The sequence below is a fragment of the Astatotilapia calliptera genome, unplaced genomic scaffold (genome assembly GCF_900246225.1).
Source record: "Astatotilapia calliptera unplaced genomic scaffold, fAstCal1.2 U_scaffold_5, whole genome shotgun sequence".
NCBI classification, from domain to species: Eukaryota; Metazoa; Chordata; class Actinopteri; order Cichliformes; family Cichlidae; genus Astatotilapia; species Astatotilapia calliptera.
The window spans coordinates 885601-908691 of NW_020535789.1; the positions used below are offsets into that span (position 1 = coordinate 885601).

A 23091-nucleotide genomic window follows, 5' to 3' on the forward strand; every position below is an offset into this window, starting at 1 on the left:
CCAGGAAGGAGGGTCCGAAACAAAAAACAAGGAGCACAAGAGTCCAGATCAAACCAAAAACAGGTCAACACAAAACAAGACTATTCATGAGTCCACAGTAAAGTCTGGGGGTCGACTGGAGGTCAACAACACAAGAGCCAAAACAGTTCAGGGGGCCGACCGTGCACACGGCAGCGACGGGCAAACAGTTCAGGAGGCCGACCGTGCACACGGCAACGGTGGCCGCGCAGGCAAAACCAATCAGGAGGCCGACCACTTGGAAGGCAGTGGCGGCCACCGAGCAGGTCCGGAGGTCGGCTGCGATGCCAGCGGCGGCGACGAACTCCTTCCGGCCACAGAGGCTGGACCAGGCGTGGAAGAAGGCACAGAGGCTGGACCTGACGGCAGCGGGACGGCTGCGGAACCTGATGCAGCGGGACGGCTGCGGAACCTGACGGCAGCGATGCTGCAGGCGGTGATGCTGCAGGCGGTGATGCTGCAGGCAGTGATGCGAATGCTGTAGGCGATGATGCGAATGCTACAGGCGATGATGCGAATGCTGCAGGCGATGATGCTGCAGGCGATTATGTAGAAGTCGCGGGGGATGATTCAGCAAATGACGGCTGAACAGACCTCCCCGGACCATCAGCAGATGTGAGGATGTGCTGGCTGGGTCCTCCAGGATCCTCAGCTAACGAGGCGTGGTGCTGGGTGGGCTCCTCGGACCCTCCAGCAGACGTGGCATGAGGCTGGACGGGCTCCTCGGACCCTCCAGCTGACAAAACTTGAGACTGGCTGGGTTCTCCCAAACCCCCAGCAGACAAAACCTGAGGCTGGCTGGGTTCTCCCGAGCCCCCAGCTGACAAAACCAGAGGCTGGCTGGGTTCTCTCGAACCCCCAGCTGACGACACTTGAGGCTGGACGGGCGACTCGGGCCCTACAGCTGATGACACTTGAGGCTGGATGGGCGACTCGGGCCCTCCAGCTGACGTGGTGTGAGGCTGGACGGGCTCCTCCGGCCCTCCAGCTGAGATAGACGACTGAATGGGTCCCTCTGGTCCTCCAGCAGAGGACAGGGGCAGAGGGGCGAACTCACTGGAGCTCTCAGCAGGGGATGACGGCTGAGACTGCTCAGTAAAATCCTCTAGTGATGCTGCTGGTGCTGGCATCTTGACCTCTAGGGGTCCAGAGTCGGCTGGTGATTGGCACCCAGCCTCTGGGGAGGCCCTAGAGGGAGCAACTGTCTCTGAGATGGCCAGCTTAAGTGAACCAGCTAAAGTTTGTATGAAGTGTGTTCCCTGCTTGTAATGAGGCTGTGAGGATGATGAGTGAGTGAATGAGTGGGTAGGCTGCTGAGCTATAAGTAGCAGAGACGATTGCAGTGGAGGCGTAATAGATGGTGGAGTGGCTGACTGAACTGAAGGCAGCGCGGCTGCTGACTGAACTGAAGGCAGCGCGGCTGCTGACTGAACTGAAGGCAGCGCGGCTGCTGACTGAACTGAAGGCAGCGTTACAGGCCTGGCATTTAACTGGGATGGAAGTGAGGATGGGACAATGGAGCGGACATGGTCATAAACATGGAACGAGGGTTCAGAACAGGCAATCAGAAATCATTGTTATCCTCAGTCGAAACACGAAAAAATGCCCCAGAAACAACAGTCACAGAAGCAACAGAAAGTCAGAGAGTCAACAAAAGTGTCCCTTTCACTCACCACAGCCGGCTGATTTGACATCCTGAAGTCCGGCTGTGGGGTGCCGCGCCGGTGCCGCGAACGTCGCTTCCTCCTTGGAGTCGGCTCCGACGGGCCGGGTAACTCCTCGGGTAACTCCTCATCCTGCGGTACGTGGATGAGGAGAAGCGAGCGGGCGAGCAGTAGCGGCGGGGTGGTGGAGGTGTAGTTCGTGGAGAATGAAGTTTTGCACGAGCGGGTGCAGTGAGTCCAATAGCCAGGGATAATTGGAAATAAGCTGTTGTAGCCTGACTTCCAGAACGTAGAGAAACACTTCTCCCTCATGCTCCAGCCACAGGTTGATTAATTTTGACACTGAGTCCGTTATGAGCTCTCGAAGCTCCGTGGGTGGGGTGAATGCCGCTGGATCCATACCTGGCTGGTCCGTACTGTCACGGCGAGTGAGAAGAGCTGTGTGAAAAAGGAAAAAGAGGATCCAAGTGCAGGCAGTCGTGAAGGTGTGAAGGTGATTTATTGAACACAAAAATATGGAGAGGCAAACGGCAAAATGGAGAACTAAACTATACTGGGACAACTAAACTACAGAGCATGAACAAGAACACGAACCTGAACATAAAGGAAGGAAGGCGATGGTACATGATGATGATGATGACGGCAGGGAACACACGGATGAAACATGGTGGATACGCAGACGGACCAGCAACTACAATGACAGAGGACACAAACTTAAATACACACAGAGAAACACAGGGGAATTACACACAGGTGGTGGACACAGCTGGGAATAATCAACAAGACGAGACAGAGGTAAAACTGAACACACTCACATGACGCAGACCTTCACAATAAAACAGGAACAAGAAACCATCACACTAAGACCCAGACTCGACATAGAGAGACTGACAGAAAATGACACATGGAACTAGACAAATACTAAGCAGACACAACCGAAGAACAAATCCTAAACACAAACAGAGACATGAAACTCTAATAATAAACATCATAATCATCATCATCATCACGACAACAGAACAAGAAAACAATCCCTGATGCAAACTTAAACCAAAACATAATAAACTCAAAATACTGGGTAGAAACTGACCCAGAACCGTGACACCTTTAGTCTCAAAAGACGTAACCTTGTTGCTGAATGGTAAAAGCTCTGGACTTACTCGGCCGCCGACCACAGCTTTGACGCTATCAAAACCATCTGAAGTAGTCTGCACCCTTTCCTACGACCTTGTTAAGATTGCAGAAAAAGCCTTTCTTTGGAGTCAACTGACAACTTCTCTAGTCCCAGAGGCCACCTCTGCAGCCGACTTTATGGGCCATTCATCTACTGGCTTGGTTAGGAACATGGGACCGGTCTGCCATGAAGAGTCCTCACCAAGCTGCTCAGGGGAACATCCTGTTGTGACCAGGTCAGCCACGTTGAACTGGCCAGGAAGCCACCACCAGTCGGTCACAGTCCCGGCCTTCTGTATCTCTCCCACTCAATTGGCAAAGAAGGTCTGGAACCCGTAACTCTCCCGTTGGATGGCACCTAACACAGTCTGACTGTCCAGAAAATGGTACCAATGATCTATTTCCAACCGACTGTACTTCAGAAAGTAACCTTTCAGGCGAGTGGCAAAAACAGCTCCACAAATCTCTGCCTTGACAGCATCTCCTTTTTGTTCGATTGGAGTCAATTTGGCCTTGGACTCCACGAGCCGAGGCTTGACCCCTCCAGACGTTTCCCAGCGCAGGTAGAGGACCGGTCCGTATGAGTCAGAGAACGTGATCCCCCAGGGTTTACCCACCCAGCCGGAGGGTGTAATACTCCTGGGAAAGGTGATGGTACTCAGCCACGTGTACTCCTTAAAGAGCTTGACCGCTCTCCCACGTAGTTCACTAGACAGCAACTTATCCCACGTATCCTTAGTCAGCATCCCAGCCTCCTGAAAGGCTCTTCTGACAAGAATATCACCTTCGTACGCATCTTCTTGTTTCTCGCTGAGAAGTTAAGTTTCTTGAAGACGTCTCACCTCTCATCTGAGAAGCTTCTTCAGTTCTGAGAGTCTACTTACAAATCACATTATGCATACTGAGTTTAAATGCTCTCTTTAAAGGCTTCACCTGTTCATTATTTCTCATTTATTTATAAGTTCTGTCTGCCTTTTATCATAATTACCATTTTATTCTGTTTATATATTTCCGTTTAACCTCTGCAGATCAGGCTAATTTCACTGAGTGAAGAATAGGTCTACAAAGCCGAGCAAAAGAGCAACATCACAATAACATGGCTCAAAATTTCAACAGGCCTCCTGACTTCCTGCAAAAGGACCTAATGAATGTGAAAAGGAAAACACATGTTTATTCTATAACAGTGAGACTAACACTGAGGCGTATCCAGATGAGCACTACAGAGGATGACAGTATCATTCAGTTCACCTGGAACGGATGGCTTGAGTGTCTTCTTAAGTCATCTGAGACTCAACGACACAGGCACATATCACTGCATCGCTATCCTTAAGAGAAAAAATAGGTCATAGGTCAAATCACGTGACCTCAAAGTTACAGATAAGATAACAATACTAGCTCCTTTGGGTTTGTTTATAGCACTTTCACTCAATCTGTTTTGTAAATAATAGGCCAGTTATGTACATATAGAAAGTAGGTGCACATTGCAGATTGCTGCTACTGTTATACATAAGTTGCTTTTAAAATACCTCAGAGCTGTATCACAGTGTACTTTTACATCAGCCTCCACTCCTCTACATTTACATTCATAAAACCAACCTTTTTTTAAGTGAAGATGCCAACAAATCCATACTATCCTGACCAGCTTCTTCTAAAACAGGTTATTAGGCTAGGCTTCAGTGGTGGCTGTAACTCAGGAGGTAGAGCCAGTCTACTGACTGGAAGGTTGGTGGTTTGATCCCTGATTACACGAGTCTGCATGCCAAATATCCTTGTGCAAGATACTAACCCCAAGTTGCTCTCCAATGCTTCCGTGTTAGGGGTTAGATAAAAGCATAGAAGAAAGTGTTTGGTTGAATGGGACATGTTGTTTAAAGCGCTTTGGGGTAGTAGAAAAGCGCTATGTCAGAATCAGTCCATTTACCATTAGCACGTAACTGTTTTTGATTTTAGGTCCGGGAGGGCATCATGTGTAAAACTCAGCAAAGTCAAACATGTTGAACCACCCACTGTCGTGACCTCTTCTGGCAACAGAGGAACGAGTAGCTTCTCTCTTTTTTTCTAAACTGACAGCTGTTTTCTAGTTTTTCATTGCCATGAATATGTGAGGGTTTGCTTTATTTAGATAAATTAAAAGTTTATTGTTGGTAAATCAAGGCCATCATGTGAAAATGTCCTCCATAATTTTACTTTTTGGCTAAAGGTTAGAAAATGTACTCTAAAGGTTTTAAGTATAATAACAAGCATCTGTAAAAAAATAAATAAATAAGGAATAGTTTGATTTTTTTCATTTCTTTTTTTAAATATCAGTTTGCATGCATGTTCACAGATAAAACACACAAATAGAAACTCTGTCACAGCCGATAAAAAATAGTATAAAATACAAATTGACACATTTATACAACACGTAACATATCAATGCTATGTGACAAATCATCGGTATGTTGTGTGTGGGAAATGAGAATGCTCTGAGATTTCACTGCCTATTATTAAAAAAAACAAAACAAAACAAAAAACTCCTGGTTGCTCTAGCATCACCATACTGGAGGATCCAGAGATGCATTTTGCTCGCCATCCCAAAGATAAACTTAACCTTTAACAGGTAGTTTCAGTAGATGAAAGTTTAAAAAAAAACTAAACAAAACACAAAGTCATCATTTATCTAGAAGCATATTTGGTACACAAAAGAAGCTCAATAGAGTAGAATAGCTCTTTATTGTCATTGTACATTTATTACTAAATTTGGGTGCTCCACACCAATGTGAGAATGTGTCATGTTGCAGTAAGTTCACTCCGGGTCGTCACAGAGAGAGACACTGGAGCCAGGTGACTTTAATTGAAACCCAGCATATAGTGCTTCATTGAATTTGGTGTTGAAAGTGTGCAGGTGGATCAGTCTGTCAGGGAGGACACTGTAAAAGGACACAGTGCCTGCAGGGTAGTCCACATACACTGCTAATTTGTGAGAGACAATCGAGGAGGGGACAGCGATCACTATTGATGCGTAATTGTAATTTCCAAAGTAACCATCATCATCACTGCAGTAGAAACTCCAGGACTGATCAGTCCTTCCGAACCTGCTGTCATCGCCGTCTCCTTTCCGTCCAATTCCTACACAAGCAACACTGATTTGAACTTCTCCACTCCACTCGACCTCCCAGTAACAGCGACCAGTCAGACTATTGGTACAGAGCAGCTGAGGCCAGTGATGAAACCTATGATCATGATCAGGATACAGCTGGTCTTCTTTCACGTGTGTGACCTTCTTGTTGTTGTCAGACAGTTTGAGGTTCCTGTGTGCTGTGTTTAGATCCAGCGTCAGGTCACAGAAATCTAAAGGGGACAGTGAGACACAGTGCAAATGGTCTGTAATAAACACTTTTAATTTTATTTGCATGGTTTTCATGTTAATTTATGAAGAAGATCCGGTATGCAAAAGTTTTTGATTTTTTTAAGAGTGTGTTACCATCAGAAATTGGTTTTTAGTTAGTAAGTAAGTAAGAAACTATGTAACTTTTTTTGTAAAATTCATGATAAAATATATTTGGCAGAGGTACAACTAAAGTGTAAAATATGTGAACACAGTAAAACATGGTGTAAACAGAACTGATACATCAAAAATACTTACATTTCCTTAGACCTGGTCTCATCCACTGGACTCCTTGAGGCTCCACACTGAAATGAGAACTTTATCTTTTAATGTGAAAACATGCCTTTATATTTTCTGATTAATCTTTTCTAGAGAAATTATCTTGTTTCCTTTCATTCCATAATAAAATGAAAACGATAATGCACTTTCAGTTCTATGGTTTTATATATCAAAGTATTTTTTTTTAAAAAAGAAACCAACTGGTCTGTACAAGGTTCTTAAATTACCTAAACACAACCTGAGGAAACTGAAAGAATTTAGACATGTAAATAAAAAGCCAAAAATCCTGTATAAATGACACGGTGCAAAACAGTTCACACTAGCCATGAGTAGGAATCGAATAACTTAAGAGGAACTTTGAAGAAGAATTCTTAATTTTCTCACATGACTATATCTGCTCTGCATAAATAACTACTACTTGCTTCACTTTTTTTTCTTTACAGTAGGAAAGTCAAAATCCTGTTCCAAAGATTAGGGTGGTTTTGAATTTATTGGTGTGATGGTACACGTAAGCTCCAGACTGAGATGTCTTGATGCATGATCAATCATCCAGGTAAGTAAATCCTAAAAGGTTGATTCTGTTCATCTGGACGTAATGTTTTCAGTGAGAAACTCCACACAGCCTATTGTTCAGATGTGCTAGTTTCAGTCATTATGCATTGAACTGTATATAAGGTTGGGGAAACCTGCAGTCAGCTCAGATTAAAGAAGTCACTTGGATGAGTGACAAAACATTTGTCCCACTGAAAACATTACATCCAGGTGAACAGAATCAACCTTTTGGGGCTCCAGACTGAGACTAAGTCTGAGAAAACAATCTGAACCAAAACATTGGCATGTATGGCAATACATCTGGTAATAAAGGGAAAATGAAACAAAAGGGTTACATAATATAAAAAATTTGATTCTGTTTATCTGGACTTTGCGTTTTCAGTGGGAGAAACGTTTTGTCACCCATCCATGTGACTTCTTCAGTCTCAGCTGACTGCAGGTTTCACCAACCTTATAAACAGTACATTTGCAAAATAACGGAAAACAGCCCACTTGTTCTAGTGGAAAAACATGGTGAACACAGCAGGAACGAATTAGGTGTCATCTGACAGGAGGAAGCAGAACTGCACACACTGAACACAGAACTTGAGATTGTCAAAATAAAACAGGAAACACACTGAGACACAGACCAAGAGACAAAGGCTTGACAAAGGGGCCGGGGGAGAAAACAGACAGGGATGGACATGACAGATTAGGTAGAAAGGATTGAACACAAGGAGAGAAACATGGGAACAACTAAGGGAGACGAGGCCTGGAGGGAGAGGGAGTGAGCGAGAGACAGAGAGGGGGAGAGGGAGGGACACAGAGCAGGCAAAGAGACATAATGGCTGAGGAAAAGACACATGGATGGACATGACAGACAGAGGAGACATGGAAAGAAACACATGGAGGGGAAAACAGGAAAAGAAAAGCGAGATGAAACACAAAGACATGACTGGGGAACACATGAGTAAACTCAAAGACATTAGGAAAACTAAAACCCAAACCTAAATCATCTTAATAAAGCAAAGTGTCAACAATCCCAAAATAAACTCAAACCCCCCACCGCAGACCAAGAACTATGACAAAAACACTTGTCAGAACTTGTCAGGGTTAAACACATCAAATTCAAATTCAGATTTTATTTGTCACGTACACAGTCATACACAGTACGATATGTAGTGAAATGCTTGGACAACTGCTCGTGACCTAAAGAAAACAAAAAAGGAAAAGGCTATGAATAAGATAGGAAATAAATATGAAAAACTAAAAAGGGTAAATTTAACTAGGAAGGAATAAAATATAAATTAAGGTTAAAAATGAAATAACTGTACAACACAAATTAGAATGAAGGGTAAATTTAACTGGGAGAATAAGATAAAATATATAAATTAAAGTTGAAAATAAAATAACTGTACAACAAAATACACAATATAGAACTATATAAGAATGTATGAAGAAATATAAATAAATATATACACAATAACAGCAGCATATACACAATAACAGCAGCGTGATTTAAGTAATGAAGTGAAAACAATGTCCAGAATGTCCAGTGTGTGTGTAAGAACTGTATATGTGGGTCAGTACTGTGTGGTGGTGTGATTGAGAGACCGTATCGCCTGCGGGAAGAAGCTCCTCCTCAGTCTCTCTGTGTTGGTCTTCAGGGAGCAGAATCGCTTTCCTGACCTCAACAGAGAGAACAGTCTGTTGTTGGGATGGCTGAGGTCCTTCATGATCTTCCTGGCCTTGGTCCAGCACCGCCTGCTGTAGATTGAGTGCAGGTCAGGGAGCTCGGAGCGGATGTTTCGCTCAGCTGACCGCACAACCCTCTGTAGAGCTCGTCTGTCCTGCATGGTGCTGTTCCCGAACCAGGTTAAGATGTTTCCCGTCAGGATGCTCTCTATGGTGCACGAGTGAACGTTCCTGAGCACCTTGGAGGGCAGTTGGAAGTCTCTCAAGCGTCTGAGGTGGTAGAGACGCTGACGGGCCTTTTTCACCACGGTGTTGATGTGACAGGACCATGACAGGTCCTGCGTGATGTGAACTCCGAGGTATTTGAAGCTGTCCACTCTCTCCACTGGGCACTCGTTGATGACAGGGGTCTGGTAGTTCTTCTCCTGCTTAGTGCTGAAGTCCACTATCAGCTCCTTTGTCTTACTGAGGTTTAGAAGGAGGTTGTTCCTCTGGCACCAGTTCTCCAGATTCCTAATCTCCTTCAGGTAGGCCGTCTCGTTGTTATCAGAGATCAGGCCCACCACGACGGTGTCGTCAGCAAACTTGATGATGGTGGTGGAGCTGGTAGTGGCCACACAGTCATATGTGTACAAAGAGTACAGCAGGGGGCTCAGAACACACCCCTGGGGGGCTCCAGTGCTGAGAGTGGTGAAGGCTGAGACATGTCCGCCCATCCTTACTGCCTGTGGTCTGCCAGTTAGGAAGTTGGAGATCCACTGACACATAGATGAGCTGAGTCCCAGATGCTCCAGCTTGGTGGTGAGTGTGGAGGGAATTATGGTATTAAATGCAGAGCTGTAGTCTATGAAGAGCATTTTAACATAATTCCCCCTTCTAGTGTCCAAGTGAGTGAGTGATGTGTGGAGGAGATGAGAGATGGCATCGTCTGTGGAACGATTTGGACGGTAAGTGAACTGTAGTGGGTCCAGTGTGTCTGGTAGTGAAGAAATGATGAAGTCTCTGACCAGGCGTTCAAAGCACTTCATCACTACTGAGGTGAGGGCTACAGGGCGATAGTCATTGAGAGAAGCAGGGTGGGGTTTCTTCGGGACAGGAACAATGATGGACTCTTTGAAGCATGTGGGGATCACCGACTGAGATAGAGAGATGTTGAATATCTCAGTGAACACAGGAGCTAGCTGGTATGCGCAGTCTCTTAGGATACGACCTGGGATGCCGTCTGGGCCTGCTGCTTTCCTGGTGTTCACTCTCTTGAAGGCTCTCCTTACTTCATGCTCGGAGATGACGAGCACGTTTCCGGTGCTGGCAGTATCTTCCTGTCTGCAGCCGTTAGCGCCGCTAACACTAGCATCGTTGGAGTACTTAGCTGCAGCCTCGAAGCGAGCATAGAAAGTGTTCAGCTCGTCTGCCAGAGTCACGGCCGCGTTCGTCATACCGGTTGTTGGTGCTTTATAGTCCGTTATTGTCCTTAGTCCCCACCACAGGCTCCTAGAGTCACTCTGTTGGAGTTGTGACTCTAGTTTCCTCCCGTAGCGCTGCTTCGCCTCTTTCACCGCCCTCCGCACGTTATATGACGCGGCTTTATACGGGTCCATGTCCCCCGTCGTGAGTCCCGTGTTGTAGGCAGCGGTGCGGGATCTCAGAGCGTCGCGGATGGTTTTATCCACCCACGACTTCTGGTTGGGAAACGTTGTGAAAGTCTTTGTCTCCACGGTATCATCCGCTAGTTTCCCGATGAATCCCACAACCGCTTCCGTAAACACGTTGACATCATCATCAGAGCTGTTTCTGAACATGCCCCAGTCTGCGTCATCGAGTGCGTCCTGTAACGCGGCCACCGATTGATCCATCCAGCGCGCGACCTTCCTCTGAACCGGAACTTCCTGTTTCAGCCTTTGTTTGTATTTTGGGATGAGGAAGATGGCGGCGTGATCAGATTTGCCAAAAGGAGGGCGGGATTGTGCCTTGTAGCCGTCCTTGACCGTAGTGTAGCAGTGGTCCAGTGTCCTTTCACCTCTGGTGGGGCAGGTGATGTGTTGATAAAAGTTCGGCGCTGCGCGTTTGAGGTTGGCGCTATTAAAGTCCCCCGTCACAATAAGCGCAGCGTCCCGGTGTTGTGTCTGGTGCTGTGTGAGTGCCTCATGCAGCTCGCATAAGGCGGTGACCGTGTCCGCTTGTGGTGGAATATAAACGGCACTTACAATGACCGATGTAAATTCCTGAGGTAGATAAAAAGGACGACACATGATGGACAGTAGTTCCAGATTTGGTGTGCAGGAGCGTGTGAGAGGAACAACGTTCGCACTGTTGCACCAGTTGTTGTTCACCATTAAACACACGCCGCCTCCCCTTGACTTCCCTGAGTCCCGTGTCCTGTCCATGCGGTGAACCGAGAAGAACTGGATGGCGTGGTCCGGCACCGCTGGGTTCAGCCATGTCTCGGTGAAGCAGAGGAGATTGCAGTCCCGAATGTCTCTCTGGAACTTTACCCTGGCCCTGAGGTCGTCAAGCTTGTTCTCCAGTGACTGGACGTTGGCGAGCAGGATGCTAGGCAGAGGTGTGCGGTGTGCACGAGCTCTCAGCCTGTTCCTGACGGCGGCTCGCTTCCCTCTAGGCCGCCGCCGCTTCCCTTTGTTCTCCCTCAAGATCTCACTCGGCCAGCTCGGATCCGGAGTTAAAAACTTCGAATTGTGAGTACATTGTATACCAATAGAAACAAGAGTGTCACTGTCATACCTAATGTACCCAATGGTGATGATTTTGCCGATTTAGAAACGCTGAAAACTAACTTAAAAAACAAAGACAAAGAAAAAGTGGTCGGAGCAGTCGTGACGGCAGCCGACCTCACCGGCGCCATCTTAACAAAACCGCACGTAGCTATTGTGACACCTACAAGTGTATGGTCACAGTTGTAATCTGCTGGAAACATTTACTGATGTAAAAGCCTTTGGTTCACTGCTGTATTGCACTTTTCAGTTGAGGTTATGAAAATTGTGTGGCATCGCCACAAAAGGCGAGTAGCTGTAAGTGCGACAGGCCATTGCAACGCTCTTACCTCAGTTGACGAAGAGCCTGCAGACTGAACACAACTCTTGTCTCCTGTCTCTACTTTTCTGTATGAAAACAGGTTAGTAGTTTGAGTTAACTAACTGTGATGCACATATAAGAGCAAGAAACCCTTTTCTGTCTTGATTTAAAGGCCACAACTGTTGTATGAACGTGTGTTTTCATAGATCAAGAGAAAGCAAACTTTCCCTTTAGTTGTAATGGGAGCCACAATTCCACTTGTAGTGTAAAGAGGTGGTGGGTCTTACTACATCTGTTTTATTTCGTAGCACATGTAGCTCTGAGACATCATCTTAACCTGATGTTACTAGAAGTTTTACAGTTGATGATTTCAACATAACCTTGTTCTTACTCATTATATTGCTAAATGTAAATAGACTGGTTTATATTTACGTTTTGGACAACTATAAAATATGTTTGTTTATTGTTCGCAAATATAGTGTTTAATCTTTTAAGGTATAAAGAGTTTGTAACAGTTATAATAAGCAGGTTATTCGCAGTGCTAATATTACTGCACAGAGATATTGTTGAAGCTGGACAGAAGCAGGATTTAGTTACAGATTTATTGTAAATAACAAGACTGATATAAGATCATTATTTTGTAGATCTATACTTGTGGAAAAAACAATGCGAATGGGTTTAACATGTGAACCTGATTGAATATGATGGTTTTTTTGTCACAAGAGGAATAACTGAAGGAAAGAGGAATGTGTTTATAAATGAACAGAAAACAATGGTGTGAAATTCTGTGTAATAGAAAGACAAGGAAGAGCCTGCACAACTTATGTCTCCAGTCTCTACTTTTCTGTATAAAATAGACCCCATAGAAGGCCTATAACACTGTCATGTGATGTTGGTGTTGTGTGCTACACTTTAAAGCAGTGCAGTAAAAACACTGAACTTCATAAGATCGACACAGTTTCAAACATCAGTAAGGGTCCCATCCCAAGCTATTTGTTACATTCTCCCTCAAGCTGTGTATTCCTCCTTGTGTATTTCTGCATCTCCTGAGCAACTTTAATTTGTATTTTGTTAAGCTCAGCAATAAAGCTTCCTTTTAATCACCTTGTTTCTCATGTCCTGCATTTTGGGTCTAACTAATCTTGCCACACAGCCGACCTTTACACACAATGAGAGAGAGCAACGCTCGTGGGCAATGATGATGAATCCTGATGGGATGTGATTGGGGTAAATACCTCAATCTTTTATTGAAATGCACAATCTCAATTTTCAACCTTAATGAGGTTGCAAGGTCATGCAGTCATAAGGTTGTGGGTGCCTATTTCATTTGATTTTAAACACTGTTTGAGGCCTAACTCATCATGATCCCAGCCTTGTTTATTTGTTTTTGGTCAATTATTTTCTCAAATCTTGGCAGTCTGGAAACAAAGAAAATAATCGATCTGATACAGAGCAAAAACTAATTTGAAAAACGTCAGTTTTGCTTCTCTCTTGAATTAAAGGTTAAGGTAAACTTAGAGTTAAGGTTATCACTTACTTTACTTTTTTGTCCATAATTGGATAGATATATTGTAGATAGACAGGAAAGTGGTGAGAGAAAGATGAAAAGACATGCAGCAAAAGGCTGCTTGAACCCAGGCCTACTGCTCTCCGGCCATACGGCATATGGTCGCCTGTTCACCCACTGAGCCAAAGCAGATCAGCAAGATGACCCCTTATTGTGAATGATATCACAGTATGCAACTGCTTGGCAAAGACTGTGACAGCTGGGTTATGTTTGAGCACCACCTTTGACCAGCAAGACAAGAAAATGTTAGAGATGATTGATTTTGTGATTTTGACTCACAGATGAGCTTTACTGTGATTGGTTCTGAGTCATTCAGCCACACAGTTGCCCATTTGACTGGACATACAGACTGTATTACGGGCCATCAGGTCAGTGGTTACAATAAACCCTTAAATGAATTCAAGTAAATATCTGCTCTTCCTTACAAAATGTTGGAGAAAAAAATATATTTTCAGCTTTATTTCCTGTTTTCCTACCAGAGTATGTCCAGTTTCACATGTGGATCCTGCTGTTGAGCAGACAAAAGCTTCATTCCTGAGTCTCCTGGATGATTATAGCTCAAGTCCAGCTCTTTCAAAAAGGAGGGATTGGAGCGCACAGCTGTGGCCAGAGAGGTGAAGCCTGTTCCTGTGATCTGACAGCCTGACAACCTTAAAACACATACAACAATGTAAGGAACTGCTCTGCATTTGATGATGTACATGCAGTCATATGAACAGATTCTGATTTCAGTTAAAGTAGTTTTGAAAAAGGCTTTTAAGGACTCTGTTTAAAAACATGGAAAAAATATTATTACATTTTATTTTATACTATGATGGACAGACATAAAGTTATGTTTTTTGTTGTGTGTGTGTGTGTCTTTCTCTTCTACTGCGCTCTTTCACAATAGAAAAAACATGTTAACATCTATAAAATAATGACAGTTGTTGTGAAATATCCAAATCTCCTGAAACAAAGCATCAACTAACCTGAGAGTTCCCAGCATACAGTGAGGACTCCCAAGTCCAACACAAAGCAGCTTCACTCCTGAGTCCTGGAGGTTGTTGTTACTCATGTCCAGCTCTCTCAGTCTGGAGGACTGGAAACTTAGAATTGAGGAAAGAGCTTCACAGCTTCTCTCTGTGAGGTTACAGCCACTCAACCTAGAAAGACATGAATAGCAGTGAACTTTCCAAAATCTTTAAATAAACACTTTAAAGAGATTAAACTGGATACTTACTGGGCTTTCTTACAGGCTTTGACCACTGGCAGCAGCTGCAGAAGAGCCTCTTCTGAAGCTGAATATTTCCTCAAGTCAAACTCATCCAGACCTGCTTCTGTTGACAGTAGGATGAAGACCAGAGCTGACCACTGAGCAGGAGAGAGATCAACTTTAGAAAGTTGTCCTGAACTCAGTTGATGCTGGACCTCCTTCACTACAGAGTCATCCTTCAATTCATTCAAACAGTGGAGCAGATGAATGCTTTTCTCTGGAGAGAGAGTGCCATTCATTTTTTCTTTAATGTATTTGACTGTTTCCTGATTTATCTGTGAGCTGATGGCCTGCAGGCCTTGTAGGTGATCCCAATTGGCTGGTATTGAAAGACCCAGGAAGAAGCGAAGAAACAAATCCAGATGTCCATTTGGACTCTTCAAGGCCTTGTCCACAGCACTCTGGTAGAAATATTGTACTAAAGACTCTCCAGTCTGCACTGATGCCATTTGTTCCTTTTTCAGCAGGTTGATACCAGAGTTGGTGAATGTCAGATGGACATAAAGAGCAGCTAAAAACTCCTGAATGCTCAGATGGACAAAACAGTAAACCTTCTCTTGGTACAGCCCTCTCTCTTCTTTAAAGACCTGTGTGAACACTCCTGAGTACACTGAGGCCTCTCTGACATTAATGTCACACTCTGTCAGGTCTGATTCATAGAAGATCAGGTTTCCTTTCTGCAGCTGCTCAAAAGCCAGTTTCCCCAGTGCTTCAATCATCTTCTTACTCTTTGGACTCCAGAGAGGATCTGTCTCAGCTGCTCCATCATGCTTGATGTTCTTCAGTTTGGTCTGAACCACCAGGAAGTGAATGTACATCTCAGTCAGTGTCTTGGGCAGCTTTCCTCCATCCTGTTTGGTTTTTATCACGCTCTCTAGAACTGTAGCAGTGATCCAGCAGAAGATTGGGATGTGACACATGATGTGGAGGCTTCGTGATGTCTTGATGTGAGAGATTATGGTGTTGGCCTCGTCCTTGTCTCTGAGTCTCTTCCTGAAGTACTCTTTCTTCTGTGGGTCAGTGAACCCTCTGACCTCTGTAACCATGTCTATATAGTCAGCAGGGATCTGATTGGCTGCTGCAGGTCGTGTGGTTATCCAGATGTGAGCAGAAGGAAGCAACTTTCCCCTGATGAGGTTTGTCAGCAGCACATCCACTGATGTGGACTCTGTAACATCAGTGAGGATCTCAGTGATGTGGAAGTTCAGAGGAAGTCGACACTCATCCAGACCATCAAAGATGAAGATAACTTTGAACTTTTTAAAGTTACAGATTCCTGCTTCTTTGATTTCAGTGAAAAAGTGATGAATAAGTCCCACTAAGCTGAACTTTTTATCCCTCAGTAAATTCAGCTCTCTGAATGGGAATGGAAACATGAACTGGATGTCCTGGTTGGTCTTGTCTTCAGTCCAGTCCAAAGTGAACTTTTGTGTCAGGAATGTTTTCCCGATGCCAGCCACTCCTTTGGTCAGAACTGTTCTGATTGGTTTGTCTCTTTCAGCTGAGACTTTAAAGATGTCTTCACATCTGATTGTTGTTTCTGGTCTGTTTGGTTTCCAGGAGAACGTTTCAATCTGTCTGACCTCATGTTCAGTGTTGACCTCTCCGGTCCCTCCCTCTGTGATGTAGAGCTCTGTGTAGATCTCATTTAGAGTGGTTCGGGGTCCTGGTTTAGCAATCCCCTCAAAGACACACTGGAACTTCTTCTTTAGGTTACATTTAAATGTGTTCTCACAACGTGGATCAGGATTTCCTACAGGGAAGAAACAGAAACATGGGTGTTATGATTATAGAAAATATGACAATTTCATTGCTGTAAAGACTGAATTTATGAAGAGAAATCCTCTCACTGCTCTGCAGACAGTCAGCCAGCTCCTCCTGTTTCATTATTCTCAGGAAGTTAACTGCAAGTTTGAGAAATGCCTCTCTGCTGCTTCTTCTCTGCTTCTCTTCCTCACTGTCCAACACCTCATCTTCATCCTTCTGACACTCTGAATAATCTGGATTCAAATCATTCTGCAGTTTCTTTAGTTCGTTCTTCACAAAAGTAATAATGTTTCCCTCCAGAATCTGAAAAATAAACGACACAATCTGAATTCATAAAAAAAATCAGATCTTCATAGTAAAAAACACTTTTTTACAGATTTGTTTTTTTGTGTGTTTTCAATTTAACAGAAATACAGCGTTAAAAGATATGCAGGTAACTAATTAAATTAAAACTTCTGCCACAGAAAAAATATATAATTCCAAAATGTCAGTGTTATAAGATAAGGATAATTTTTTGGATAAGTGTGTCATTTTGGTTTTTATTGATGTAAGGACATTTTCAGAAATTTACATTTCTGACAGAAATGTGATAAATAAGTACACCTTAAGTACCCTGTACTTTCTGGCGTGCCTGTAGTGTTATAGAGTGACTTAGGTGACAGAAAATAATAAAATAATAACATAAATTAAATTAAGTAATCATTAGTACTGATTTTTTTTAACCTCTGGGCCAACGTGGGGGTTTCTGAGCTTCATGCTCGAAAATGCAATGCTCAAATTTAATTGATTATTTCTCTGCAATTACAAACTCTGTCCTTAGAATCTTGGTATCAAAATAAAGCTAACACTTGTGAAATTTCATCAGAGGTGTATATATCGAAGCAGATATTACTGTGTCAAAGTTACTGAGACTGGAACACAGAAAAAGTAAGTAGATTTTATCCTCGCCTAATTTAAAAAATAAATAGCATATAACCCTCAGTTCACATTTCATTACAGAAATTCAATAACCAACATATAAACATCATCTGTGCAAAGATTTATGTTTGTAAAGTGAAACAGTGAAAAATTACAGCACTGTCAATACATGAATATCCAGACATTGTACAAAAATGTCTAATTTTGGCACACAATTGGACACCATGCCAGTTGGATTTTTTAGGTATTTAAGAGCAGAAATTAATTAATTTTATTAATAGGCTTGAAAATGCTGTTTTTTAAAATATATTTTTGAAGAATTAACCACAGATTTACATGGTAATGGCCCTTTTCTGCTGTGCGCATAGTACGTTTAATTGGCCTCTGGCCCTTTAAACTCTGAGGGGCTGTAACTTTGGTCTGTTTTGGTCAATTTGCATGATTTACACCTCTTTTTAATCGTTTGAGCCAATAGGATCACAGCAATGATGCCACGTTCACGTCACTTCAACCAATCAGATGTTGCAATGCCAAAACCCACGTTGACCCAAATTTACTGCATGTGACATCCCGTCAGTAACGTGTCTGTAGGTGGGTCTAAAATGGAGGTTGTTGACGGAAAGCAGCTCTGATGCAGCTAGCTAGGCATGGTAACTACTGTTAATCACGTGGCTGTGCAGTGTACTTGCACCTTATTTGCGGATCATGTTATGTTCTCAAAACTTTGTTTTGAAAAGTGCTTTATAAGTAATAATAAAGTGAAACTAATTCACTGTTGGAGTATGTTTGTTATTTTGCCATTAAGTTATGATGAATATTGGACTGAGAAACATGAAAACAATTTAACCCTTTAGAGCCGATCAGAGCGGACACGCTCTGTTTTGCGTAACTATTTTTAAATCCCGGTAGCACTGCAACCACGTAAGCTAGCGCAATAATTTTTTTTGCATATGAAACCGGAGGAGTTGTACTTACATCTTATGCCATCAGCTTGTCCAAGGTCACGGTTTCCTTCCACATATAACTTTGCAAAAACTGCATAAAAAGCGCTTGCAGCAACAAAAACATAATATTCCAGAAACACGCTTTGCCGGTCCGATCAGCTGTTCATAACACTTCCTATGTTGGAATAGACGTCAGCGCGAACTTTTGCATTTCCGCCATTACCTGCCCGAAACCGGAAGTGACGTAATTTTCGCGGAAATGTAGTCTTTTTTACCATCAGGGCCTCAGGGCCTATACTGTTCTTTTTAAAAGTTATGTTTGACTTTATGACTTTCTGTGTCGTTTCTGGGATGCTTAGGACTCATATTGCACTGCTGGAAATAGTTTATTTTGATGCAGATGCTGCTTTTTTGCAAATTTGCAGTATAATATTTATTTTCGTTTTTCCTGCAGTGTATAAAAATTGGTGTATTTCAAAAATAAAACTATGAAGACACTCAAAATAAATTTCCTGTGGTGGGAAACTATTTTGTGCAACTTTTTTGTATTTACAGTTTTGAGGGATAAGCCTCTTAAATTTCTCTAACTACAAATATATGTTAAAAAGCAAAAACGATTTTCAATTTTTTTGTAGTTTATTGCACTTTTTTGCAATTTATGTAAGTACTATGCACTTAATGAATACATATTATTAAAATCTGGGCTATAATGGTTGTATTGATGTATAGCAACTTGAAATGCTCCCAAAAATGGCTCCACAGCATGTAAAAATATAATATAAGCTCTGGCGGACTTGGTTCTATGGTAGGTCTTAAAGGGTTAAAAAAAAGAGGTAGGTGTACATGTACAAACCTTAAACACCGAGTCCAGATTGGTTTGATGCTGCTGGGCATGATGAAGACTCTCCTGATCAGCTCTGTGGAGACATCATGAAGAAATTAGAACCATTTTGCACATAAATACAAGCCAAGGATTTCTTCTTCTGCTGTTTGATGATCATCCTGATTAAAACAAGCACAACTGTGCTGTAACAAATCTATTGTGTCAGTTTATACACTTATTTATTTATTCATTTATTGGACTCCACTAGTCCAACTAACAGGTCAGTGATGGTTCTGTACTAAAGTGTGTTCTTGTACTGACCATATTATAGATATGCTCTGTACATTGCAAAAAGAAAAAAAAAAAGTCAGATTCATATTTTTATGTTGAAGAGTTTTATTTAAAAAATGGCCTTTGTGTGTTTACAATACCAGTAGCAAGAAAGAGCATCTTCGAGGAACAGCTGAATATTTTCTGAGGAGAAAACTAAGAATACACCTACAAAAAAACAAAAAAAGCACACGATGACACCTTGAATCTGCCTACAATACATCTACATCTGTGGTGTTCAGTGTCCAGACGGTGAACTACAAAAAGATCAAGAGCTTTGAGGGTCTTGAAAAGCGCTATATAAATGTGATCTATTATTATTATTATTATTATTATTATTATTAGTATTAATAGTATTGTCTTATTACATCCCAATGCACTTTGCAGTGTTATTTCATGCAGAAAAATATCAATGTTAATGTTAAAAAAAAAAAAAAGATTTGCTGTGGTCCTTTATCAATGTTACAGCCCTGGCCGGCTAGAGTTTTCTTCTGTGCTATGTCTTTAAGTATCTGCAGGTCCTTCCTGATTGGAGAGCTAACGGTGGCTGATTGCTCATCACCACTCCTGCTGCCATTCAGGTCTTGCTTGCCTGTGTTGTCACACGTGCGCATAAGCGCAAATACGGTGACGTTGATTTGTCTGACTCTTTTCTATGCTGTGAAGATGATCCTGAGACAAAATTATCCAACTCTGGCCAAATGTCTACTTGCTGCGAATTCCAGCGATCAAAATCCCTGAGTTTACAGCATTGAAAATGACATGTTAATGCGTAAATGGCACCCTCCCTCATTTAATGATCTTGACTGGAATGTTTTTCAACAGATAGCTGTATCGCAAAAGTTCTAACCCCAGGTACTCAGTCTTGCACATGACAGTTTCTCCGGACATTTAGGAATTAGAAAAACTTACTGCCACTCCTACCACATTTGTCAGGTTAGTGGTAAACCAAACCAAGTTATTCCACCTGCTTCATTACTCATTGATTGTGTAGGTCCACTTCCCAAAACAAAGTCAGGACATCAGTATATTTTGACTTTGATGTGCACCGCCACACGCTTCCCCAAGGCTATTCTGTTACGCACTCGCAAAGTCAAAGCTGTTGTCAGAGTGCTAGCTTCTCCACTTTTTTTTCTCCACTTTGTTTTCCAAAATCTGTTCAAACGGACCAAGGGTCAAATTTTATGTCCAAAATATTTGCTGAATTACCTGATGAAGTCTTATTTTGTTTACAGTGTCGGTGTAAACTCCTCTTCATCCCATGCTGTGCCGTCGTCCCTGCCTGTAGTGGTACCAGTGTCTTTGTCTCAGTATAATCCAAAAAGTGATGGCTTAGTTTTCATTTGTGCTGAGGGTTGCTCCCAACTGAGAAACTTTGAAATATTAGACATTTTAAAATCCCACCTAAAACATTTAGATGATGCTGCCCAGAACACTGTGTGCTGTCTTATAAAAGACCATCCGTTCCTGTTGCAGACACTTTGTCTCGCTCTACGGTCCTTAAACATGACATAGATGTAGGTGACATTCCTCTGATCAAAAAACAGGCTTATCGTGTGAACCCTACCAAACGTGCACTTTTTTAGCAAGAAGTTTCCTACTTTCTGGAAAATAATCTAGCTGTCCTGAGCTCCAGTGCATGGAGTTCCCCATGTCTTCTTGCACCAAAGGTTTACAAAATCCTACGATTTTCGAAAAGTAAACAGTGCGACCAAACCTGACTCTTCTCCTCTTCCTGGAATGGAAGATTGTCTTGATAGAGTTGGAGTCCCCTCATCATGTGGCAGACCTGAAACTGGCTTCCAAACCCTGTGATTTGTGTGTTATTCCTGAGATTCACAGAGTTTGTATATAGTGTGTAAATTAGTTTTCACTTATAAAGACACTGAAACAGAAGGGGTGAGCTGCCTTATTTTTTCTTGTATTATTATCTCCTGTTTATTTCAGTTAGGGAGGTAGGCGTAGCACTTGTCTTTTGTTTGGTTTTTGATTCATCTAGGATTTTAGATAGCACCTCCTTTCCTGACTTAGCTTGTTATTTTGGCCTTTGTTCACCCCGGAGTTAAGTTTTCAGTGTAGCCACAAATAAACCACCGTTCACTTCAAAGATTTGGCTTCTGGGTATGGTTTTGGGGACCAGGGCGGGGTCACATCTTTCCTAACCTTTATGTTTCATTTCGGTACCCCTAGCCTGGGCTGTAACAACCAGTTTTGTTAATGATTTTCATGAATGCTGGGATGGTCACTATGAATTATGAGATTATGATAACATGGATCAAGGGTGGTCCATGCTTAAGCTGGAATATAAAGGAAGCATTGAAGCACTTTTATACAAAATTTAAAGAATTCCAGCAGCTTGTATCGTGGCTTTCAGCACCACACAGACAGCTGTAGATCATTTCACCTTCCTAAGCAAAACGAGCACCCACAGTATCAGAGTCAAACTGACTAATTGCTGACCCATTCCTGCTGATTACCACATAAATTATAATCAGCGTGATGGCCAGTGCAGGGAATGCAGGGCTGTTATGATAGATAGATAAAAAAAAAAAAGCAGTCTTTCAGTCTTACTCATAGAGGACCTAAATTTCAGGACTGAGGCCAGATGCACTACATAGCTTTAAGGTAGGTGTGAACTTTCTTACTCCTCAGCAGCAGCCAGTTTTGGTCCTTTAAAGTGGATGGGGAAATCCATTGACCGATCGCTCTTTAAAGACACACAGCTGGGTCCTGGTTCAGGTTCAGGGGCATCTGGTGTCTCAGTGATCCTGGTGAACACAGAAAAAGACCATCGGGCAGAGAAATTACATGTTTAGTCTTCTAACACGAAAAGTACCGAATAAACTTGGAGCTAGTCACAGTGATGATATTACAGTAAGACTAAAAAATAAGGCTAAAAAGTTTGATGCACTTCGCAACAAATGACTTCTGTTCTTTTTAGTCTATTTGTTGCTGTGTTTTCTTCTTTTTATGAACACATCAATAAAACAACAACAACAACAACAATAATAATAATAATAAATGATTACACATGTGGCAAACTAAAGCTTCTCACTGATTACTCCTGGATCCATTCAGTTAACTCTTACTTTGCATCAGGAGACAATGTCCTGCTTTTAAAGTCAGGACGGTCTTCCTGTTGAGTGGTTCTCTTCCTCATTGTTACAGAGCTGAGACTCGGCTCAGGTTCATGTTCAGGAGAGTCTGGTCCTCTGAGGAGTGAGGAAAGGAATCAGGAAAGGTTATATATCTACCATTTTTTACTCTCCAGGTGAAACATATATTAGAAAAACCTTTCAGGGTTAAAATTAATTAGCAAAAGAGAGAGCAGATGATGAAGTTACTGCATGTAGTTTGAAATCATTTTCATATTTAGCAGTGAAGATAATACAAGGTTTAGAGTGTGATACCTTTCCATGTTTGTAACCTGCAGTCACCTGATGGAAGAGAAAAGTGAGAATAAAACACAGATTATAAAAAACCATCTTCATCCGCTTTGTCCGGGGCCGGGTTGCGGGGGCAGCAGCCTAAGCAAAGAGGCCCAGACCTCCCTCTCCCCAGCCACCTCCTCCAGCTTATCCGGGGGAATACCAAGGCGTTCCCAGGCCAGCCGAGAGATATAATCTCTCCAGCGTGTCCTGGGTCTGCCCCGGGGCCTCCTCCCGGTGGGACATGCCTGGAACACCTCACCCAGGAGGCGCCAGACAAGGGACCAGACAAAGAGCGATTCATA

The 23091-nt window shown here is 42.8% G+C and overlaps 1 protein-coding gene across 1 annotated transcript; it reads right to left on the reverse strand.

The window, feature by feature from the left end:
* Positions 1 to 5350: 5350 nt before the first annotated feature.
* On the reverse strand, positions 5351 to 22780 carry LOC113018235 (NACHT, LRR and PYD domains-containing protein 4-like). The gene is made up of 10 exons (XM_026161302.1): positions 22769 to 22780; positions 22448 to 22570; positions 22004 to 22126; positions 19059 to 19122; positions 16427 to 16646; positions 14544 to 16329; positions 14293 to 14466; positions 13801 to 13974; positions 6481 to 6527; positions 5351 to 6185 (listed from the first exon to the last, which is right to left on the reverse strand). The coding sequence occupies exons 1-10, from the start codon at positions 22774 to 22776 to the stop codon at positions 5641 to 5643; spliced, it is 3264 nt and encodes a 1087-aa protein (XP_026017087.1). The 5' UTR covers positions 22777 to 22780; the 3' UTR covers positions 5351 to 5640.
* Positions 22781 to 23091: the final 311 nt, after the last annotated feature.